Source organism: Adiantum capillus-veneris, chromosome 21 (genome assembly GCF_014529385.1).
Source record: "Adiantum capillus-veneris isolate H3 chromosome 21, ASM1452938v2, whole genome shotgun sequence".
Lineage (NCBI taxonomy): Eukaryota > Viridiplantae > Streptophyta > Polypodiopsida > Polypodiales > Pteridaceae > Adiantum > Adiantum capillus-veneris.
Window position 1 is genome coordinate 144,463,585 of NC_140951.1, and position 23,960 is coordinate 144,487,544.

General features: G+C 43.3%; 1 protein-coding gene across 1 annotated transcript; it reads left to right on the plus strand.

The window, feature by feature from the left end:
- Nucleotides 1–1,443: 1,443 nt before the first annotated feature.
- On the plus strand, nt 1,444–23,595 carry CPA (Subunits of heterodimeric actin filament capping protein Capz superfamily). Its single transcript, XM_086494356.1, has 10 exons — nt 1,444–1,620; nt 3,080–3,195; nt 3,384–3,473; nt 3,574–3,638; nt 3,777–3,935; nt 4,024–4,102; nt 6,391–6,468; nt 22,885–22,959; nt 23,057–23,092; nt 23,203–23,595. Exons 1-10 carry the CDS (start codon nt 1,509–1,511, stop codon nt 23,305–23,307), a joined length of 915 nt encoding a protein of 304 aa, XP_086350482.1. The 5' UTR covers nt 1,444–1,508; the 3' UTR covers nt 23,308–23,595.
- The last annotated feature ends 365 nt before the right edge of the window (nt 23,596–23,960 follow it).

A 23,960-nucleotide genomic window follows, 5' to 3' on the forward strand; every position in this document is an offset into this window, starting at 1 on the left:
CTTTTTTGACAATTAAGATTCGTTTTTGAGTGTGTAGCATGAAATTTGTCACAAATTATCCTACAAAAAAGGCAATTGTGTTCGAAAATAATGAAGCAATTCATCTCCAAAGCTTACATAACCAACTCAAATTCTTGTTATAGCATCTTGTATTGATAGACAATCAATCTTCTTATGAAAAGCTACAAATTTTTGTTATCTTTGGAGAAATTTAATCTCACAACCAAGGGTTTTTTGGAAATCTGGAAAATTTGGAAGGCATTTTGACAAAATAGTGGGGGTATATTGGGAATTTTTAAAATTTGAGGGGTACTTTTGGGAATTTCCACAGTGTAGACGGGTAGTTTTTGTTATATTATTTTGGCCTCCATCTTGAAGTTACTATATCTATTATCATTTTGGCCTCAAACGTCTCTCTCTCTCTCTCACACACACACACACACACACACACACACACACACACAGTTTGTCATGCGCGAACACACAGACGGGGATATTCTCTCTCTCTCTCTCTCTCTCTCTTCTCTCTCTCTCTCTCTCTCTCAATGTCGATGGGCAGCGCCTATTGCAGGCTCTCTCTCTCTCTCTCTCTCTCTCTCACAGACGCCGACGGCGGCCGGTGGACAGCGCCTATTGCAGTTTGCAGGATCTCTCTCTCTCTCTCTCTCTCTCTCTCTCTCTCTGTTTGATGCTGAGCTGGACCAAGCCTGCAATCTCATCGTCAGTCGCTCTCTCTTGAAGCATTCATTGCAGAGCATGAGGATGTCACGCTCAGTCACCAGTGGCGCTCACTGTGCGTGCGTCATGTGTGTGTCGTGCTCACTGTCTCGCTGGGCTGACTTGTGAGACTCAGAGCACACTCGCCGTCTCCCCTCACTCAGACGAGTATGGCTAAGTTTGGACATCGGAACTCACCGAATGCATCACATTTGACAGATGGCACTGGAAAACCAGTCTCCTTAATATGTAGTATAGATTCTCATATGTCCTCTGAAAAACCCTTGAAGGTGTCGATAATTCTAATCGATGTACCCATAGGCTTGTTACGACTATCAATAAAGTGAAAAGTGTCGCTTGTGTGGACCACTCTCTAGAAAGGCCTCTCACCATCGAAAACAAAAACCACTTGTGAATGGTTGCTTGTGGATTGGTTGACTAGCACAACGGAACAATAAATAGATTATGCAATTGGACAATCAACATGTATGGGAATGCAGCTTGTTATCAAGCTTATGGGAACTTGGGTACGCTGGCCATTGTGACCTTTCACCTTGTCTTGATTTGTGCCCATAAGGTTGCCTGAATGCCACTCTACGTTTTTCGAGGAGAGAGGGTGAGGACAACTAGTAACCAACAAAAGCAAAAGGCAGTCTACTTTACAAGGAGGATTTGTCCTTACTTGAAAGGCCCGTTTACACGGGGCGTTTAAACTAGCTTGCAAAATGAATACTCTGCTAGCGGAGTATCCGTGAAGAGATCTTTGAGTTTTAGGGCTCTTCCTGGAGCACATGGATCGCCTCGAAGCAGAGGACGAGGAGCTCTCTGATGAGCAGAAGATAGCCATGGCCAAATGGTTTCTTCTGAACTCTCCGCCTGGAGAGATTCAATACGTCGCTAAAGGTACCCCCCGCGGCGCCACACACACACACACACACACACACACACACACACACACACACATTTTTACCGCGTGAATGTCAGGGAGAGAATTTGTTAGCGTTTGGTTCTGTGCGTGTCTTTGTTTAGCGTTGCGTTTCTTTGATTACCATGTGTTTAGGCTATTAGGTTTTATTATTGCTCATCGTTACTGTATTTCTAAGTGATAGCGGCTTAGTCATATCCATTGTTGTCAAGCCTGTTTCTCTAGGAAGAGAGTCATGGACGATGTACATGGAAAGAGCTTTGTCATTGAAACACTGGTTACTTGGAAAGCAACTGAGCAACAGTTAGTTGTCTATGCACACGGTGCACTGGTTATCTTATTATGAGTTCAGAAAACGCTTAGTAAGCCAAATGTGGCTTTTGTTAGAAACTTTTTTAACCAGAAATGAAGGCACATAAACAGCAGGGATTTGAACTGATTAAGGGTCCTGGTATCACTTGTCTTGTGTCATGATGGTCATCAATGGGTAACTTGTTTAACCGCATGTGTGTTTTGCTTTGAGATTTGTGTACAAAATCAAAGGGTTTGATGAGTTTGTGAAGCTGGTAAGTTTAGTGTGAGGAAATAATTAGTGAACTTTACAGGAACCAAAGTTCAATGTCAAGAAGTGTGTTCTGTAATCAATATGTACTGCTTTCGTTGGCAATTTAACATCGAAGAGTTTTAATTAGGCTGCCTTTGGTTTTGAGTACACCTCGGCACCAACTTCAAGCATGCTACGGTCATTGTGTGTGCCACCAATGAATTCTCTTCTTATCTGTTTGTTTAAAGGGAAGGTTTGCTTTTTTCATTCTCATTTTGTTTTCTTCATTCTACCAAATGAATTTCTTTTCCATCTTTTCATCCTTTTTAATTGTATTGTGGAGGATTAGTAGGACATATCTCTCACTGGGTAGTGCCTCATGGATTAATATTTGTCAGGTTGGATAGTTAGGGAAAAACCATGTTTATGTTTTTTGATTCAACCCAAATCAGTTCTGCTTTTGAAACTGTTTACCATCTTCTCTTGATGAGGAGGAAATACCATTCAACCACGGCTTGTCTAGGTATTTATAGTTATTTGAAGGTCCTTTCCATGAGTCATTTCTAGTCTATAGAGTAGATGAATCTAAGAACCTTTGTGTTGATCCCAGTTTATTAGCTGGGCTGCTGAATATGAGGCAAAAAGGATGTTTTTGCATTTTGAATGTAAGACTGATAAATTTTTATGTTACCAACCTGCAACAACCATTGTTGAGAGATGCACTATGCCTTTGGTGTGGAGTGTGATTTTAAAACTTTATTGTTTTTAAGAAATCTTCAACAAACTATGTAAATAATGGTTGTCACACTCTTCTTTATTTATTTAAATCAGTTGATTGTACGTTGTAAAGGTTTTTGTGATCGGCTAATATCTTCAAGTCGTTAACAATGCAGATTTGCAAGGAGTGCTTTCGGATGAAGTAATTTACGAAGCAGCAGCCCGTGAGGCTTTTCCTTTGTATAATAAGGAGCAGATGCTTTCTATTGAGATGTCTGATGGAAGCGGCCAGGTATACAGCAGTTAATCTTTTCGTTGTAATCTGCCAGTAATGTCTCTCATTTTGGGCGTGCCCTTGATTTAGAAGAGTTCTTATGTTGCTCATGGTGATGTGATGGTTAGGATAAGCAAGTCTGCATGGGATTCATGGACTTCTGAGGTTGGGCTTCTCTGATTTGCAGGTAGATTTGGCTGCTACAGGTCCTTGTATCTCAGTATGGAGAAATCGATATTGACCATTTTATCGACTTGCGGACTGCTCAGGTTGCTACAGTTGACCATATTAAGCAGGTGATCAATGGTTCTTATTTTAAAGCCTTTTGAGTCATAGTTTTTCTTGTTTTGTAAGTCTCTTGTGAAACAGCAATGAAATCTGTGTGATTCTTTACAGGTTTGTACAGGAGTAAGACCTGCGTCTGACATCGAATTGCCATCAGCCTATGTAGAGGAGTATCGGTGCTTTCTCTAATCCCTTTTTGTATAGAATTGGAGAATTTCATTGCATTGTGAGAGTGTTTCCTTTACCCAATCATTTTGGTTCCTTATAATTATGTTGGATGATGCCCTTTGTGATACTCCTCGGAAATGGTACAGTGGTGCCATTGATGTGGAGGTGATGCGATACATTGACGAAGCATTCCCAAGAGGACATTGCTCTGTGTATGCTACAAATGGGAAGGACTCTGAGGATTCACAAAGTTTTGAACTCACAATCACGATATCCTCCGCTAAGTTGAGTCCCAAAAACTTTTGGTATGGATCCAAGCGAACGCTAAATATCAATGCCGTCAATTACCGTCTTGCTAGATCTAATACATCTGAGGTTCTGACGGTGAAACAGCAATGGAAGATGGCGCTCAGTTTGGAAAGCTCAGCTGCATGGTGACCTGCAAACGGTAGAGCTGAAAGGCCATATAAAGGTAAAGGTTTGGTTCTTTTTAAGGTCACCATGTTTAGAGAATTATGAGTGTTTATGCTAGAAGATGGTTTTGTGCATTTTGAGGATGCACATCCAAATATCAGGGTCTGTTCAAGAATATATGATGAGTGGTAAGGTATTTGGTCTTATAATTGTGAGGGTAGAGAAGGTACTCACATGGAGGAGTAATTGTTGTGTTAGTTTGATTATTTTTCTCTTTTCGGGCATAAAGAGACCCTGAAAAAGCTACAAGCAGATGGCCTTGAGACTCGTGCTTGTTTTTTTGGGTTGTTGGATTTGTAGCGTGTTTTATCTTAACAAGGTTGGGCAAAAAGGACTAACCGACTTGAGACCCTCTTTTGTCCATTAGAGCATTAAGGAGTATTAGTAACTGCAGTCAATTTAACAAGTTACTAGACTTTTTCACACTGGTATAATTTGAAATTTAGGTACTGTGCATTATCTTTACGCAAACTAGGTTGGGCAAGAAGGACTAACCAACTTGAGACCCTCTTTTGTCCATGAGAGCATTAAGGGTCGAAGTATCAGAATTGCAGTCACTTTAACAAGGTACTAGACATAGTTTTTTCATACTTGTATGGAAATATATCGAATTTCATACTCGTATGGATTTGCGTACGATATGTAGGATATGTGTATGGCATGATCATGCATACTTACCATGCTTTAATAGATTGTGAGTTGAAACATTATCTCTGTTTATACTTCGTAAGGTTTAGACTTCATAATATCAGCTTGTGCGAGTTTGTCAAGCAGTGGTTATCAAGTTCCTAAGGATTGAGCCATTATTTTTCCATACTTTCATGCTGTATGCGATTGCTGTATGGAAAAAATATGGTAGTAGCTTTATGATGTTATACTGAAGTGCTACATGAAGCCTTGGGCAACTGCTGCTCAACTGAGATACAGGAAAGCTTTGTCTGGTTATTAAACAACTACCTTGTGAAGAACTTACCATGCTAAAGACAATGGGCGTCCGCTTTGAGAAATGATCCAAAGAATAGAGTTAATTAACTGTGTGAAGTCGATAGGGATAGCCCTGCAGAAGATACACGATGTGGACTTCATGTACAAATGTATGTGTTTATGCACATACTTAATGTGGAATTGCTGCAGGTCTCTGCTGCAATGGTAGCCGATGAGGGGATGTTAAGAATGCTTAATTTTGTGGGACTGTTGTTGGAGAGAGCAGCTTGTGCTGGAGTCAGTGTGGACGCTTGGTATGGAGAGCAAGGCTGTTTGTGGGAATAATTTGGTTGACAGAGTATGTTGAAGTATGCTGCTCAGTATTAGCTCTTGCTACTTGCTTGAAAAATATGCTTTGGAATAGCACTTGGAGTAGTTGCCATGTCTTGTTTCAATTTTGGCTGCGTACTTGAGGATGCCGTTTTTTCCAAGGGGTATCGAGAAGAAGTCATGAAAAGGAAGGGCTTGTATTAGGAAATCTGGAAAAAAAAAAGTAGAGATACTTTCTCTGAATTCCTTATTGGATATGGAACGACGGAATCTTGGGAGAGGGTTTTTGACTCCGAAAAAAGGCTTGGGAGCAAACATCAGTTAATAATATACTCAATTGACAGCAGTCACAGTATACTCTGGTTGCGATAGAGATTACGACTCTTCAAAATTCAGAGCTTTAGAACCTTAAGACGACGATGACAAAAAGCCAAGTTAGTCTAAGAGCGAATACCAGATGCACATCGAGATTTTGATAACGTAAAAAAGGTCAATGTGTTAATTTGTAGGAGTAGAGATATATAAAGGAACACCGTTACTTGATTAGCTTGCTAATTTGTAATTATCGATCCTAATTCCAAACGTGTCCTAAATTTACAGTTTTTGAGTAGCTTTTTTATGACTGAAGATCTTTGGGTTGGTGACAGCACATTTAGTATGTTCTCGTGACACTCGATAATTAGCTGCATTACTGCATGGGTGATGTGTGTGGTGTTTTGGCTCTCTCCTTGTTCAAGAATTGAGGCAGCTTGCTATGCTGCAGCAAATGTACGTCCCTAGTCCGAGTCAATCATGATTCAATTTTGCGAGAAAAATCTATCGGTGTGTTCAGCTCGTTTTGTGCTTTGTACTCTTTGCGATAATTTCAAAGTTCTCCTTTGTTTTATAAAAAGTTGGTGTTAGAAGTTGAAAGAAAAGGTGGTGTTGCTTTTATTGCTATCCTGATCTGACAAAGTAGCATGAATCAAATGAGTTAACCTTGTGCTGGACAGTTTTTGAATCCATTACTTATGTTTTAATTGGTTGTTGTAGGTTTCAGCACATTATTTTGAAGAAGGAAATGTTCAGCTGGATACTGGCTATGAGTGTAAAGATGCCTCAATTCTGCAGGTGACAACTGGGTTTTAAATTTGTGCATGTGTTGTGACAGGAGGGGAGAGATGGGAGGAGGGGGAGCAGTCGATGTCTATAAAAAAGAGGAGCAATAAAGCTGATGGCTGCATGGTGGCAATCACCCCGACCTTAGAGTGGATTGTCAGTTATTGCCTGTTGCCAAGCCAAGCTGCTGAAGGCTGAGCTATGATTAGTTCAGTAAAGGTGCCCAATTCTGAGGTGACAACCGGGTTTTATATTTGTGCATGTGTGGTGACAGGAGGGGAGAGATGGGAGGAGGGGGAGCAGTCAATGTCTATAAAAAAGAGGGAGCAATGAAGCTGATGGTTGCAAGGTGGCAATCACCCTGACCTTAGAGTGGATTGTCAATTATTGCCTGTTGCCAAGCCAAGCTGCTGAAGGCTGAGCTATGATCAGTTAAACTTCTCATGGATGCATCGGGGGCCATAGATGTAGAAGATTTACAAAGTAGTATTTTAGCTCGAAGGTGGAGTGAAGTGGCCAAGTTAAAAAAGGCTTTCGAGCTTCTGAGTCGCGGTCATCTTTACAGACTGGATGGAACTACCTTGCATAATTTGAGTAATCTTTAATTGAACTCCTTTATGGTCGGTGAAAGGGTAAGTACTAAGAAGGCCTTTCCAAAGGTGCCTTTTGGCTAAATGTGTTGAGAAGTTATGGCATCTCAAACGAATAGCCCAATGTGATTTCAAGATTTATTTGACTTTAGGTATTTATTTTACTTATTTGGGTAGGGCAATTTGCTAAGGTGAGTATATAAGCACCACCTTGCTCCCATTGTAAATCACTAATTCATTGTTTAGTTGGTTGGTTCAACAGAGTCTCTCTCTCTCTCTCTCTCTCTCTCTCTCTCTCATGTATTCTCTCCCGCTCATTGTACGCTTCCGCATTGTCAACTTTGACATGGTATCAAAGCCCAAGGCTCGTCGATCGTGGAGATTATCGGCACGAACAAAAGGAAAGAAAGGAGTTCTTTGGCGTTTTGTGCTCTGAAACTCGCCCGTAGGGCGATAGACTTTAGCTTTCACCCAATCGTTACACTGTTTTAACTTTACTTGAACTTTACGGCACAAAAAAACTTTCCGAATAAGCCTGTGATTGGAATTTAACACTTCAAAACAAAATACGACTTGCAGCTAGAGTGCTTCCAAGCAGATAATGTCACAAGGCGTGCACCGCGTGCCAATAGAAAAGAACACACTGAACAGATTTTTAGCAGTTCATAACAATTGAACTGAGAGAGAGAGAGAGAGATGACACGCGACACGGAGTGGAGGAATTCCATCCCAGAGAGTATTGGCCCCAAACCTTGGCGCCCCTTTCGGTATTTCTTTATATTACTGCTGATTCGCAAAGTACAAGAGTCGGGAACCACCTCCTCTGCAATCTGCGCGTTGAAGAGTGCTAGAGAGGGCCCCCAAGGCTCATATTTAAAGACCCAAAGCCTAAAAGCATCAAATATGAAAAGCTGACCCCAAAAAATCACTTTTCTAAAATTTTGGGATTACCCTAAAAATCCACCACGAATTCAGGGACGTCCGTACAAGTGCCACCTCATCATATTTTGATATGCAAAGTCTTTTGAGCGTGTTCTACTTATTTTTAATGCCTTTGTCACTTGGGGCCCCAATTGAACCCCGAGAGAGAGACGACACGTGACATGGAGTGGCGGAACCACCCCAGAGAGTATTGGCCCCAAACCTTGGCGCCCCTATCGGTATTTCTTTATGTTACTGCTGATTCGCAAAGTACAAGAGCTGGGAAGCACCTCCTCTGCAATCTGTGCGCTGAAGAGTGCCAGAGAGGGCCCCCAAGGCTCATATTTAAAGGCCCAAAGCCTAAAAGCATCAAATATGAAAAGCTGACCCCAAAAAATCACTTTTCTAAAATTTTGGGATTTCCCTAAAAATCCGTCGCGAATTCCGCGACGTCCGTACAGGTGCCACATCATCATATTTTGATGTGCAAAGTCTTTTGAGTGTGTTCTGCTTTATTTTTTGTGGCTTTATGTCACTTGGGGTCCCATCGGACAGGGTCTCCATAAGTTGGTAAGACTTCTACTGTTACTTGTTCTTCTTAGGGTTTCTAGAATTAGGGTTTGTAGGTTTTAGGGTTAGGGTTTCCAGAATTAGGAATTGCAAGTTTTAGGGTTAGGGTTTCTAGAATTAGGGTTTCAGTAGTTAGGGTTTCTGGCAGAAATTAGGGTTAGGGTTTTTGCTCTTGGTCAGCCACGTCATCTGTAAGTTGGCTCTGTTCTTTAGGCTTTGACATGTCAGTAGTTTGTTACATCTCCCCTTCTTGAAAGAGAGTAATCGTCCGCGATTACAGCATATCTGCAAAACAACTCAAGTGAGCTCAAAAATTTTCGAGGGGCATTCCAAGGGACAATCGGTTTGCTCTTTTTATTAAGGAGTTAGCTTCTCCTTTCTGCTCTTTTGATCAAAATTACATACGCAGGCAATCTCATCCAATTAGGAATATTCAGTAGTTGGTACATCACAATGCAACACCTGGCTTTTTACCTGACCCCAATCAGCGTTTTTCAGCCTTCACTAACGCTAGGCATCCACAGTAGAACCTCAGCGTTTGGTAGCATTTGAATAGCAAGAATTCATCCAATCACTAACGCTAGCAGCATGATGCAGCAACGTTTTTGTTTTCAGCCCTGATCTGCATCAAGACCTCAGCCCTTTCCAGCGTTTTCAGCCCCATTACTAACGCTAGCATACCTGCAGTTTCAGCAGTGACAAAACGCAGAAATTCAGCCTATAACAAGGTAGCAGATTCAGTCCCCAATGGTTGCAGAAGATACCCAATTTTAGCCTCGAAAAATGCAGCCAAAACAGTCATTTTCAGCCATCAAAACAGTCCCGAAACAGCAGTTAGAAGACCACAGACCTCAGCCACCAAGTCGTCGTCGTCATCACCGTTGTCGTCATCGGCATAGTCCCATTGCATCAGTCCATTGCATACGCATTGTACACCTATGTGCAATCAAAGTAGACCACTCTCGCCGACAAGAGTGGGGCCTTCGGAGGAGGGTTTTACAACCTCTCGGGTGTCGTATCTCTTTTCTCTCCTTCTGTCACTAGGAGGTGTATTTTTCCTGTTGCCTTCCGTAAATAAGTACTAGATATATTTATTTTATTTCTACTTGTTGTCCCAAAACCCTTGAAAAGGTGCAAGTGGACATTGCATGGCCAGTGTGAAACGGCTACAGCCAAATGGGTTTCTCACATCGGGGATCTAGCTCGGTCATACATGGACTGCTCGGGGCAGTTAGCACTGAATTCTGATGAGTATGGAAGCTCATGTGCGTCAAACTGGAATTTGGGCCACTCGTCAAGTCATTGCAACTTTATAAGTTAAAAGGGGCCAGTAAATTAACCCACATTGTAGATGTTGGTCAAATGGTAGTCTTCAATGATGGTCAGGAGACCGATAGGGACGCTATGGAAGCATCTCCTAAAATTTAGGGAACTGCTATTTTTGATCGGAAAATGTGTTCGCGTCATTAGCTCTGGAATGACAAGGGGAACATTTTATTGCTCTGCTGCCAAGTCAATTGATGCAGCAGTTGAGAGATTTTTAGCAGGGAAAGCCCAAACTCAGAAACTAGGCGACGTGTCAGCCTGTCAGCGATTCGCCATTGTGGGAGGCAAAAACGAGTTGCATATCAACAAAGGGGGCGCCATTTTCAGCCTCAGGTGGATTGTAGCAGGTACAGAAGCTATGGAATGCTTACCTTGCCCTCTATGCACAGTATGGTGACGGGAGTGATGCCCCGCACGCTACATATTGCTCTCTTTCTCCCCTACGTACAATATGTTATGCCCCACTAGTGGGCTTCTCATTTGACCTATGTACGACTGTGGGGAAATATGCTTTCGTGCCGAGGCAAGAGCCTCTTTGCACAGGAACCGGTGTAGCTAGCTACTGTACCAAAACAGGTACACGAGAGGGTGATAACCTCTCGATTGCGCAGTAAATTCAGCATTGTACGCTTGCTGTTTTTACTCTATTTTGGGGCTGTTTTGAGCCCAAAATGTTTCCAGAATGAAGGGGCACTTAGCCCAAGGTGCAGGGAACAGTCATAGTGGTCTCGTACGGTCTCGTACGTTTTGTAGACGTACGATGATGTGCGGTACTAAACGAACTAAAAAATATTAAGATGTACGATGACGTTACGTACGTTCAAAATAAAAAAACAAAGAATTCTTACGTCTAAGGCTCAGGCCCTTGGGTTTAAACTTTACACTTAAAGAAACTTGACATTATGAGATCTTCAATGGGAGCTTGAGAGGGAGAGACCCAATGGAGAGAAGATGGAGAGGCAAGACTCTAGTCTCTAGAGCTTGTCACTTGAGAGCTAGAACATGGGAGCATTGAGCAGCGAGAGCATTGAGAGCATTGAGAGCTTGAGGGCAATGAGCATTGAGAGCTTGGAAGTGTTGGAGAACAAGATAGAGAGGCATTGCTTAAATAGGAAGAGGCTAGAGCATGAGAGAGAGAGAGAGAGTTGGGCTGCTCAATGTAATCCATTCACAATTGTGAATTTTGCCCCAAAAAAAAAAAAAAAAAAAACCGTACAAAACGTACGGGACGGTACGTGATCCGCAGTACGGAATGAGACGTTCCGTACGTCGTACGAAAACTACCTTGGGAACAGTGTAGGAACAGTCGTGTGCCCAAATCAGGTCAAAAACAGGGTTGAACCAGAAATTACAGCGACCTGCAATTTACTGTTTTGTGCTCCCGACAGAGGGAATATGTTCGTGGAACAGAGGGCTTACCTTAGAAACTGATTCGGATTGATTTCGGTATCGTTATGCTCCCGAAATTTTGCCGAATCTGGAGCGTACTAGCTGGATGCAGGTGGTCTTCCAGGGGCTCTTTTTGTAATTCTCTCTAAATTAAAGAAGTACCGAAAGGGGCGCCATTCTTTGGGGCCTACAAGGTGTCGGTCTCGTGTGCGCAGTGACATTCTAGTCGCTGGACGCAACTGTGTTCTCTTCCCGTCTCAGTGCTCTGTGTAAAGTTTACAGGTAATTGAAATAGTACCGCCCTCTACGTTGTACGGGCCGGTTATGTGGTTTCATTGCCGGGATAGTCACTTTTTCTTCAAAAAGTGCAGCGTGGATTGTTGTGGGTGAAAGCAACACAGAGCTTGTCGATATGGCAGAGAAGAGAGACCAAGTACCTGAAGAGGGATCTTCCTCACATGGCATAGAGAAAATTCCTTCAACTCTTCAAGAAGAGGACAAGTTGTTTAGAACTCAACTGCGTTGTTGCATGGACATGTTTCAGCAGTTGGCTAACAACCCAAGGATGCAAGAATTCTTACAGGCTCCGACACAGGGTTTTCAGCCTTCTACACAGGGCATGACTGAGCCGCTGCAGGAAAAGGAGATTTCTAATGCGCAGAGGACTCATGATGCTCGAGGGAAAGCCCATGTGGTTGAGCAACTAGCGGTGTCCAATGATCCAAAGCAACTTGCTTTAGGCGGACAGGAACCGTTTGTGAATGGTCAAGGGAGCAATGAATAGGCTATGCGTCAGACCCTTCCATTACCTAATACTTGTCCTGGTTATTTTGGAGGTGGTTCAGTGTTTCAAGCTATGGCTGGACCTTCCACAGGTTATATGCCAGGGAATGTGTTCGGGACAATGCAAACAGGCATGGGTAACCCTATGTACGCAAACATGGGTGTCGAACCAGGTTTTCAAGGTGCCTATGGCCAGTTTCGAGTGCCTGGAACACAATTTGGTATGGCTGGTTTTTCGCAGCCATACGTACAAAATGCAGATATGATAGGGAAACCAGTTGATGCGAGTGCTGGAATGAACACTCATGGAGCACCACTGTTACAGGCACCTGTTTATGATAATGTGGCTCCTTTGAGTCAGCCTAAGGATTACAAGGAAGGTGGGCAGGGAGTGAAGTTTGAAACTTTCAGAGGAACTGAGGACCAATTAAAGGCTTTGACCTTCATACAGCAGTTCGATGCAGCTTATGCTGGAGGCAACTTCACGGAATCTTCAAAGATACGCAAGGCTGCCACTTTCTTGAAAGGGAATGCGCTTCAATGGTGGACCGCATTGTTGAACCAAGGTCAAGCCCCAACAACGTGGGTCCAATTCAAACAACTTTTTGAGCCTGCATGGTTGACAAACACTTTTGAAGTGGATGTGATGACAGAATGGCACGAGTTGAATGCTAAACAGTGTGCGAATCTGGAAGAGTACAATAAACGGTCTTGCGCCGCACTGTTGCCAGTCACTTCTTACAGGTTTGTGCCTTTGTCAGAACAGATTGAGAAGTACTGTTGTGGATTGCCCAAGAAAATCAGGGACTACTGCACAAAGACTACTGTCATGAATATGTTTTAGTTGATAGAGAATGCAAGAGTGGCCAACAATCTGTCGAAGGGAGATTCCGATGGATTTAATAGCCACAAGAAAGGGGCCCAGGGCAAACAGTTTTCAGCCAAGGGCAATGTTGTAGCAAAGCCTTCTGAGTCTCCTGCAAAGAAGCCCTCCACTGAAGAAGCTGATACGTCCAAGAAGCAGTCTAAATCTTCTTCGGAACGAGGACAAGGACAAAAAAGGCATTTTTCTGGCAAAACTTTTCAAGAAAGGAAAGCTCTTAGGGAGGCCAAGAAATGCTACATTTGGGAATAGGAAGGACACTTTGCAAATGAGTGCCCACTGAAGAAGTCACAGGATAAGGATGACAAGTCAGACCATAAAGAGAAGAAGCCAAAGCCGAGTGCAGGACTTGTTCCAGATGTGGTTGGAGACCAGCCAAACACAGATGCCACGGAGCTGTGCAGAGCTTGGGGCAAAGTTAGAGACCAGACAGTGCTGGTTTTCTTTGATCCAGGAGCCCGTGCAAATTTCATATCACCAGAATTGGCATCAAAGTTAGGCATTTGTGCAGAGGAGATGGGTATGACAGGCGAAGCAGGTTTGGCATGCCCAGGACATTCAGAGCTTGTTACTCCCATTCTGGGAAAGCTTCGTCTGCACATTCAAAGCTATGTGGATGCGGAAGAATTTCATATTATGTCGCTTGAGGGCATAGATGTGTTATTGGGTATCCCATGGTGTTACAGGTTGCATGCTATGGTGGATACTTACAACAAAAAGATTACCCTTGTACATAGAGGAAAGACTCATGTCCTTGATGTAAAGCTTAAAGGCGAGTCTGTTCCAGTTGTTTCTGCTTCTGCTATTTCATCTGTAATAAAGAATCATCTTTCTGTGTACTTGATCTTTGCAAAAGAAGTACCTCAAGTTGTATCTAATTTGTCTACCTTAGATAAAGACATGTCAACTTTTTTGAGTGGTTTCAGTGATTGTTTTTCGGACTCTTTGCCAGGGGAGTTACCTCCTGAGAGACTTGAGGATCATACTATAGATCTTGTGCCAGGTTCTAGTCCACCGAATAGACCACCATACAGGGTTAGAGCAGCCCAGCAGAAAGAGATTATGGGTCAGGTCAACAAGCTTTTAGAGAAGGGGCTGATTCAGCCCAGTTCATCCCCTTTTTGTTCGCCTGTACTCTTAGTGCAGAAGAAGGATGGTTCATGGCGCATGTGCATTGACTATCGCGCCTTGAATAAGAATACCATCAAGAACAGGTTCCCCATATTGAAGATAGATGACATTCTTGATCAGCTTGAGGGAGCGTCATTGTTTACAAAATAGACCTAAAGAGCGAGTATCATCAAATACGCATTAGACCAGAAGATGTCCATAAGACTGCGTTCATGACAACATTTGGTCTCTATGAGTTTCTTGTCATGCCATTTGGTCTCACAAATGCTCCTGCCACATTTAATAGAATGATGGACAGAATTTTTAGACCACGTAGAAACTTCGTGGGTACCTTCATTGATGACATGATTGTCTACTCAAAGTCTGAAGAGGAGCATAGGGATCACTTGACCGCAGTTTTCAATGAGCTACGCAAGAATAGGCTACTCATTAATGCGAAGAAAAGTGAGTTCTTTTTGCAAGAGATTCACTTCCTTGGGCACATTGTTTCAAAGGATGGGGTACGCATGGATCCCGCTAAAGTGAAAGCAATTAGGTCATGGCCAGACTTGAAGTCCGTACATGACATTCGAAGCTTTCTAGGCTTATGTTCCTATTACAGGAGGTTCATCCGAAATTTTGCTGAGATTGCTTCTCCACTCCATGCACTGCAAGGAAAAGGAGTTACTTTCAAGTGGACAGCCAAGGAAATTTTAGCGTTCAAACACTTGAAAGAGAAGCTGACTTCAGATCCGGTAATTATTTTGCCAGATCTTTCTAAACCTTTTGTGGTTCAATGTGATGCGTGTGGCCATAGTCTTGGTGCAGTTCTAATGGAGAATGGCCGAGTAGTCGCATATGAGAGCAGAATTCTTTTGAAGACAGAAAGGAACTTGCAAGTCTATGAGAAAGAATTGCTGGCAGTATTTCATGCTCTCACTAGTTGGAAACACTATTTGCTAGGGGCTGATTTTGTTGTCCAAACGGATCATCAAACCTTGCGATATTTTCTTACACAGACGAAGTTGTCTGAGAAGCACATGCGATGGGCAAACATCTTGTCAATGTTCCATTTTCAGATTGTGCATGTGCAAGGGAAAAAGAACGTGGTGGTTGATGCGTTGTCACGAAAGCCCCAAATTTCAACAGTGTCAATTCCGTACCATTGTGAATTAGACGAAATGAAGACACAATATGTTGAAGATTGAGATTTTGCAAGGATCTATGACCAGCTTGTTGATGGGCAACATTATGAGCACTATATGCTTAAGAATGACTTTCTCATGATGCATGGAAAGTTATGCGTTACTAAATAGTTACAGTCGAAGATTTTGATGGAAAGTCATGCTCCACCTTATGCTGGCATCGTGGAATTGATGCGACAGTGAAAGGAGTTGAGGCTTACTTCTATTGGCCAGCTTTGTGTCAAGATGTTGACACATTTGTAAGATCATGCTTAGTATGCCAAAAGGTCAAATTTGACAGACAAAAGCAACCGGGATTGTTGCAGCCATTGCCGATCCTTGATAGGCCATGGGAAAGCATAGCAATGGACTTTATCTTTGATCTTCCAAGGACTCAAACAGGCAATGATGGGATTTGGACTATCATTTGTAGGTTCAATAAACATGCCCATTTCATTCCTGTGAGGAAGAAGATAAAGCCAGAACACATGGTCAAGATATTTATGAGCAATATCTTTAAATACCACGGGATGCCTCAGTCAATTGTCAGTGACAGGGATCCACGTATGACGAGTCTTTTCTGGAAGGCATTGTTTGAGAACATGGGCACTACGCTCAAGTTCTCTTCTTCGTTTCATCCGCAAACTGATGGACAGTCAGAAGAGGCAAATTCTACTGTCTTGGACCTGCTCAAATGTTATGTGTTTGAGCATAAGGCAACTTGGGAACACCATCTTCCATTGGTTGAATATGCTTACAATAACACTGTGCATACATCAACATGTAAGGCACCATTTGAGATAGTGGAAGGAGGAAAGAAAGTCCCGCCCATTTTGCAGACTAAGGACAAGATATTTGAGGCAGACAAGTATGTGCAAGATATGGATGAAACATACAGGAAGATAAAGATTTCTCTTGAGAAGACTTAGGCTAAGCAAAAGAAAGCTGCTGATCGTCACCGTCGTGAACTTGTATTTTCACTTGGTGATTGGGTACTTTTGCTCTTTGAAAAGGCCAGGTTAAGAAAAAGGAAAGGCAAGGAACGCTTGTTTCCTAAGCTCAGTATGCGATATTATGGTCTTTTTCAGATTTCAGAAAAGATCAGCGATGTAGCTTACAGGTTAAAGCTACCAGAAGGTTGGAAAATACATAATGCTTTTCATGTCAGCCTTCTAAGGCCCTTTGTTGGTGATGTGCCAAAGAATATGCTTGATGAGGAACAACCCGAAGTGGAAGAATCGGATGAAATCCTTGTTTCTGAACAGATATTGGCACATAAAGAAAGAAAGGTTAGAGGAAAAGTTGCAAGACGCTATTTGGTGAAGTTCAAAAACTATCCATCGTTAGATGCCAAATGGATGGAAGACTCTGAATTGGTTGATTCACCTCAGCTATTGCAATTGTATCTTGAAGCCTTTCAGATGGAACCCACAGTGACTTGATGCAGCCTTTTTGGAGCAAGGCAAGAGCATGGTTCATGATGCTCAAGAGAGTAGTTAAGCAATTGTATCTACTCTTTCCATACAGAATTTAGCTAGAGAAGTTTGTGCTCAAGAGTACACTAGAAGACTTCTATCCTTGATATATGTGTCGTAGCCAGGTTGGTGGGATTGTTTAATCGTCCAACGCTACATTTCCGGAAGCATGTATATCTTGGATTCCCATCATAGAATATATGTGATATCAGGAAATATCCGCATGTATTATTGGCATGCAAGCGAGGTCGCTTGCAATATTTCAAGGGTGGGGTGTGTCACCAGGAGGTGTATTTTTCTTGTTGCCTTCCGTAAATAAGTATTAGTTATATTTATTTTATTTTTACTTGTTGTCCCAAAACTCTTGAAAAGGTGCAAGTGGACATTGCATGGCTAGTGTGAAACGGCTGCAGCCAAATGGGTTTCTCACATCGGGGATCTAGGTCGATCATACAGGGACTGCCCGGGGCAGTTAGCACTGAATTCTGATGAGTATGGAAGCTCGTGTGCGTCAAACTGGAATTTGGGCCATTTGTCAAGTCATTGCAACTTTATAAGTTGAAAGGAGCCAGTAAATTAACCCACATTGTAGATGTTGGTCAAATGGTAGTCTTCAATGATGGTCAGGAGACCGATAGGGACGCTATGGAAGCATCTCCTAAAATTTAGGGAACTGCTATTTTTGATCGGAAAATGTGTTCGCGTCATTAGCTCTGGAATGACAAGGGGAACATTTTATTGCTCTGCTGCCAAGTCAACTGACGCAGCAGTTGAGAGATTTTTAGCAGGGAAAGCCCAAACTCAGAAACTAGGCGACGTGTCAGCCTGTCAGCGATCCTCCACTGTGGGAGGCAAAAACGAGCTGCATATCAACAAAGGGGGCGCCATTTTCAGCCTCAGGTGGATTGTAGCAGGTACAGAAGCTATGGAATGCTTACCTTGCCCTCTATGTATAGTATGGTGACGGGAGTGATGCCCCGCACGCTACATACTGCTCTCTTTCTCCCCTACGTACAGTATGTTATGCCCCACTAGTGGGCTTCTCATTTGACCTATGTACGACTGTGGGGAAATATGCTTTCGTGCTGAGGCAAGAGCCTCTTTGCACAGGAACCGGTGTAGCTAGCTACTGCACCAAAGCAAGTACACGAGAGGGTGATAACCTCTCGATTGCACAGTAAATTCAACATTGTACGCTTGCTGTTTTTACTCTATTTTGGGGCTGTTTTGAGCCCAAAGAGGGAATATGTTCGTGGAACAGAGGGCTTACCTTAGAAACTGATTCGGATTGATTTCGGTATCGTTACCTGCCGAAATTTTACCGAATCTGTAGCATACTAGCCGGATGCAGGTGTTGTCTTCCAGGGGCTCTTTTTGTAATTCTCTCTCTCTAAATTAAAGAAATACCGAAAGGGGCGCCAGTCTTTGGGGCCTACAGGGTGTCGGTCTTGTGTGCGCAATGACATTCTAGTCGTTGGACGCAACTGTGTTCTCTTCCCTTCTCAGTGCTCTGTGTAAAGTTTACAGGTAATTGAAATAGTATTGCCCTCTACGTTGTACGGGCCGGTTATACCTATTCTTAGTCTCATTCACTTGCACGCACAATATCCACTCATTTTGTTCGTGATCATAGCACTCTCCATAAGACGGAAAGCTCTCTCTTTCCCTGAGATCTAAAAGGAACCTTGAGCAATAAAGATCACTAATCTTGAGAAAATATAACATTCATTCCACAGCACATAACATTGGTATCAGATCTTTGGAAGTGTTCTGCAGTACTCAAGGAAAGAACCACAAGAACCGCAATAATTTTTTTTGCTTGTTGCGATCGCACGAACCCAAGTTTGCTTGGGCGTGGCGATTTCTAATCTTGTTTTGTTGAAGAGTGACAGGAATCCCAAGAAAGAAGGGCTTGCCCAGCCTCCCCTTGTGTCTCTTTTCACTCATTGAGAGCTGACCGTGCACTTAGCGGCCGGCTAGTCGACGTGAGGTGGGAAAAAGCAACCTTGGCGTGAGCGCAAGACCGCCAAGGGGTGCGCTCGCAGAAAAGAGTAGAACTCGGGTGAAGAGAAGATTCTTCTCCAATGCGATTTGCAAGCGAAAGAAAACCTCAAGAACCCCAAGAACCCAAGACCCTCAAGAACCTCAAGAACCCAAGATTCTCACGAATCAAGGACCTCAAGAACCTCAAGACCCTCAAGAACCCAAGTTCCTCGCGAGCTTAAGACCCCAAGATCATAGTGCATGGTCGCCACCCGAAGCGGAATGGATACTTGGCATACAGGTGATGAGCATGAGAGAGGCGACGAAGATTCGTCCCCACCCGAAGATGATTTCTTTAACCCTCCCCCTTCGCCATCTACGCCACCAAGTGCACGAGACCCTATGGAGGCAATGATGAAGCAAATGATGGGCATGATGGATAGACAAGAAGACAAGCGCCTTGCTTTAGAACGCGAGCGCGACGCAAGAAAAGAAAGAAAAGAACTAAGGAAGGAAGAAGCGACAGCAAGAAACGTAGCATTGAAGGCCGATCGTGCCGCTCATAGATTGGCTTTGGAGACCGAACGTGAAGCTCGTAGATTAGCTTTGGAGGCCGAGCGTGAAGCTCGACGAGAGCTACGCACTCAGGAATCGCTTGCCCAAGTCCTAGCCTCGAAGATCGAACCACCCAAAGATCGTGGGAGTTAGTCAAGTGGCGCAAGCCACGACGCGGATTCTAACCATCCAGTCACAGAAAAGTTGACTTTCAGTAGGTATGACGATAAGATTGATGCTACAATTATTCATTCTTAGTTGCATCAATTTAATGCTTATTTTGCGACAACTAAGAAGACAGGAAACAACAAAGTTTTGACAGCAGCTATGTAGCTTGCCGGTGATGCCATCAATTGATACCACGCATGGCAAGAGGCATAGCTAGCCGCGCACCTAGAGGCAGCCGACGATTTCATGTCCCTCTCTTTTAGTTGGGCTGATTTCCAAGACAAGCTCAAGACGCGGTTTATGCCACCTCAGTACCTTGCACGATTGAAGGACGATTGGCGCGCTCTTAAGCAAAATGGTATGCCGGTCATGTTTTTTTCTAATCGTGTTTTGCAGCTAGGTACCCAACTACGCATGTCTGATGAAGAGCGCAAAGAGGCTTTTCTCTTTGGATTGGACGAGTATATCAAGTACGATGTCGAGGTACTCGATCCAATCGACCTCAACAAGGCGGTAGCGATTGCTCTCGCACAGGAGATGAAGCACAACAAGGGAAAGCCTAAGGAGAACAAGACTTCCACAAGTACCTCGCAGACTCCTCAGAACGGTAAGAATGATAACTCTTCTAACCAATCTTCCAACAATCTCTCATCAAAGAATTCTTTCAATGAATCTAAGGGTAAGGCTAACACAATTGCTAAACCTAAGCTTACTCCAAATGAAAAGGTAGCACAAGGAATTGTAGGAGGTTACATCACGTCGGAAGAACAAAGCACTTATTCTAAGGAAGGTTGTCGTTTTCATTGTCACATTAAGGGTCACATGAAACGAACATGTCTTAAGCTTGAATCTAAAGAACCCACATCACCCATTACATCTATCAATGCAATGAATGATAACACGGGTGTGCCCAAAGTTGCTCAGGACCCTCCCATTGATGATTCTCTCATTAAATGTTATGGTCGTACGTCGGGCACCGTTTTGTTTTATTGTTTGACCTAGGTAGTATGCATGATGTGATCAGCCCCTCTTTTGTTGAGAGAGCCCGCTCGAAGTTAGTCCGAGATCTCCTATCGAGGTCTCTGGCATTCGTCCTGGTATGGACGGTCTCATCACGAAGGAGTGCCTTGATGTGTTGTTTGCAATTCAACAGACTGCCTTCACTAGAAGATTTGTTGTTTCTCCTCTCTCAGGATGTGATATGATTTTAGGCATGAAATGGTTTCGTGAAATAAACCCTCTCGTTGATTGGGAGGCTAACACTTTAACTCTCAATGCCAAAAGTGATTCTCCTACGTTCTTTCATGGAGTGGATACTTCTCCTTCTCCATCTCTTCTACGGTCTTTCTAGGAGAAGAGGCAGCAGGAGCTTCCCGCTCAACAGGCAACTTCTCAACAATATCTTAGCACCTTTGCGTTTTTGGACTCCCAACCTCGCTCTCCCCCAGATCTCCCTAGCGTTTTCCTTCTCTAGCAGCAGAGCCATCACCCTGGCGTTTCCCCACCTCAGCATATCGCCCTCAAGCATCTGAACCTGGCGTTTTACCTGATCCCAATCAGCGTTTTTCAGCCTTCACTAACGCTAGGCATCCACAGCAGAACTCAGCATTTGGTAGCATTTGAACAATAGGAATTCATCCAATCACTAACGCTAGCAGCATGATGCAGCAGCGTTTTTGTTTTCAGCCCTGATCTGTAGCAAGACCTCAGCCCTTTCCAGCGTTTTCAGCCCCAATACTAACGCTAGCATACCTGCAGTTTCAGCAGTGACAAAACGCAGAAATTCAGCCTATAACAAGGTAGCAGATTCAGTCCCCGATGGTTGCAGAAGATCCCCAAGTTTAGCCTCGAAAAACGCAGCCAAAACAATCATTTTCAGCCACCAAAACAATCCCGAAAACAGCAGTTAGAAGACCACAGATCTCAGCCACCAAGTCGTTGTCGTCATCACCGTCGTCGTCATCGGCATAGTCTCATTGCATCAATCCATTGCATACGCATTGTACACCTTTGTGCAATCAAAGTAGACCACTCTCGCCGACAAGAGTGGGGCCTTGGGAGGAGGGTTTTACAACCTCTCGGGTGTCATATCTCTTTTCTCTCCTCTCAGTTTCATTCACTTGCACGCACAATATCCACTCACTTTGTTCATGATCATAGCACTCTCCATAAGACGGAAAGCTCTCTCTTTCCCTAAGAACTAAACGGAACCTTGAGCAATAAAGATCACTAATCTTGAGAAAATACAACATTCATTCCGCTGCACCTAACAACAGCGTACAGACAGCCCGCAAAATGCGGCGCACTTCACGGAATTCCGTACAGCCACGTGGCAGATGGTACGGACGGGAGTGGATTGGCTTTCTGGGCTACGCAGCATGGGTTGCTTTTCTACGCAAGAGATGAGAAAGAGAGAGCCTTTTGCTTTATTTTAGCTCAAGAGAGCTTGTGAGAGAAAATTGAAAGTGCTTTATTGGACAACTTTTAATTTTCAGCTTTTGGGCTCTGCTTTTAGCGTCCCTTGTAAACTCTTTAAATTGGTAGCTTGGGCTCTCACTTCTTGGAGCATCTGGACGCAGAGTCTGAGAGTGAGTCCCGGCTACTTGCTTGTACTTTGAGTTGCATATTAATACAAAAGAAATACCGAAAGGGGTGCTAGTCTTTGGGGCCAATATCTCTAGGCACGGAACTCCGCCGGGCCAGTGTCGACTAAGTTGTGAACTGTGAACTGTTTTGAAGTGGTTATTTGTGGTGTCGTAGTAGATTTTCGACTTGGAGTGTCCAAGTCTATTACAGCAGCTGCTACAGGACGCTACTGCTAGCATGAAAGTGCAGGGCAGCATAGCAGGAGAATACATTACCATGCAGGTTTGTTGGCTTGCACGGACAACCTTCCAAATTAGACAGGCTGACCTTGCTTTGATTTTTGAACAAGATGGAGGAAGCAGCATGCGTATTTTCCTCTAGGACTGTAACGGTGTTGTGCTCCGTGGATGGTGGTGAAAGCTTTTTGGGGCGTGTCTATTTTGAGGAAAAGCAATGTTCCACTGGACTGTCAATCACCGTTGCTGGAGGCAGGATGGTCTCTCGGAGGCTGGTTGAACCACCCTGCACACCTGCAGCACTTTTCTGTAGCGGTGATTCTGACGGTCCTACGGGGAGGCTGCATTTGACCAGGAAGTGCTTTCAGAGGTATTTCTGGCGGGCGTATGGAAAGGCCCTCTAAGGTAGGCTGTAGCAATTGAGTGTCTCTTTCTGATCTGCTCCACAATCTAACGAATTATTGTTTTGTTGCTTCTTTGCTGGAAGAAAGCGTAGCTTTTTGGAAACATGTTTATTTATGAAGACAGCTAGGTTTCTCTGTGATGCATGTTTTCCAAGGTTTGTGCGCTGTTATTAAGGAAGTAGCGTGTAAGTTGGCCATGTAACATAGTGGCTTTGTAACTCATTGAATTTTGAGAATATCCTGACCTTGGCTGGTGTTGAGACAGGGGCCATCAGAGACTGCCTTAGCAGTTGCAACCATAATCCAACATCACGAATCAGAGTATTTGGCCTGCCTAGAGGTGTGTAAATGAGCAGTACCTGTATGTTTCCAAGTCTTAGATTATTAACTCCACATTTTGATTTCAATTTCTGATTCTTAATTGTTTATCTGCCCAGGATTGCTACTCGAAACTCTCAGATAATACCTTTAAGGTTTGTTACAATATTTGTTTGTTCCAATGTTTGTCTTGACCAGCAAGCTGTTCCAAGTTAGAAAATTGGAAAATTGAGTGCAGACTTAAACAACTTTTATCTTTCTGTAGGAGTTGCGAAGGAAACTTCCCGTCACAAGAACATTGTTCCCTTGGGGTAGTGCACATCAATTAAGCATGAACAGGGAAATTACACGTGAAATGAGTACCAAGTAAATTGCTAGAGATTGATGGACGTGGATACTAGGATGTATTTGTCTTGTATAGAAAGACTTGAGCTTTTTGAGCGCTATGCCACCAATTTCTTGGATGGATGCTGCTTCCCTTTTTGGAAATTTGGCTATGTAAATTCCTTCAACGTGATTTGTTTGTTCCCATCTAGGAAGTGAAACACAAGGAGCCGTGATAATGCAAGTGGCTGTATGCTCTTCATAGTTACACTCATGACGGCGGCTGTAGATGTTTCAAAAGTAATTCTAAGTGTGAAGAGCTTATTTTCCTGCAGTGCTTTGGGCTTCCAAGTTGTTTCTGTACAGCTGCACAATTTGTAACATATTTATCTTGTCCGCACACTTTTTTTAGCCTCTTATAAGAAACTGCAAGTCACTTCACTGTTTTAACTTTGTTTGAAACGAAGATAACGTGTGAGATGTGCACATTTTGCTTGTTTATCTGACTCACTGTTAGTATTTTACCATATCCCAAAGTTGCTTTGCAAAAGTCTGCAGTTTTGCAAACTCGCATGCCATACAATAAGTGGAAGTTGGAAATCGCTTGTGTCTACTTTCAAGGTCTTGAGTTTCTGATATTAAACGAAATGATAGCAACAGGCCAGTTATGGCCACACAATGTTGTGCTCAAGTGATTTT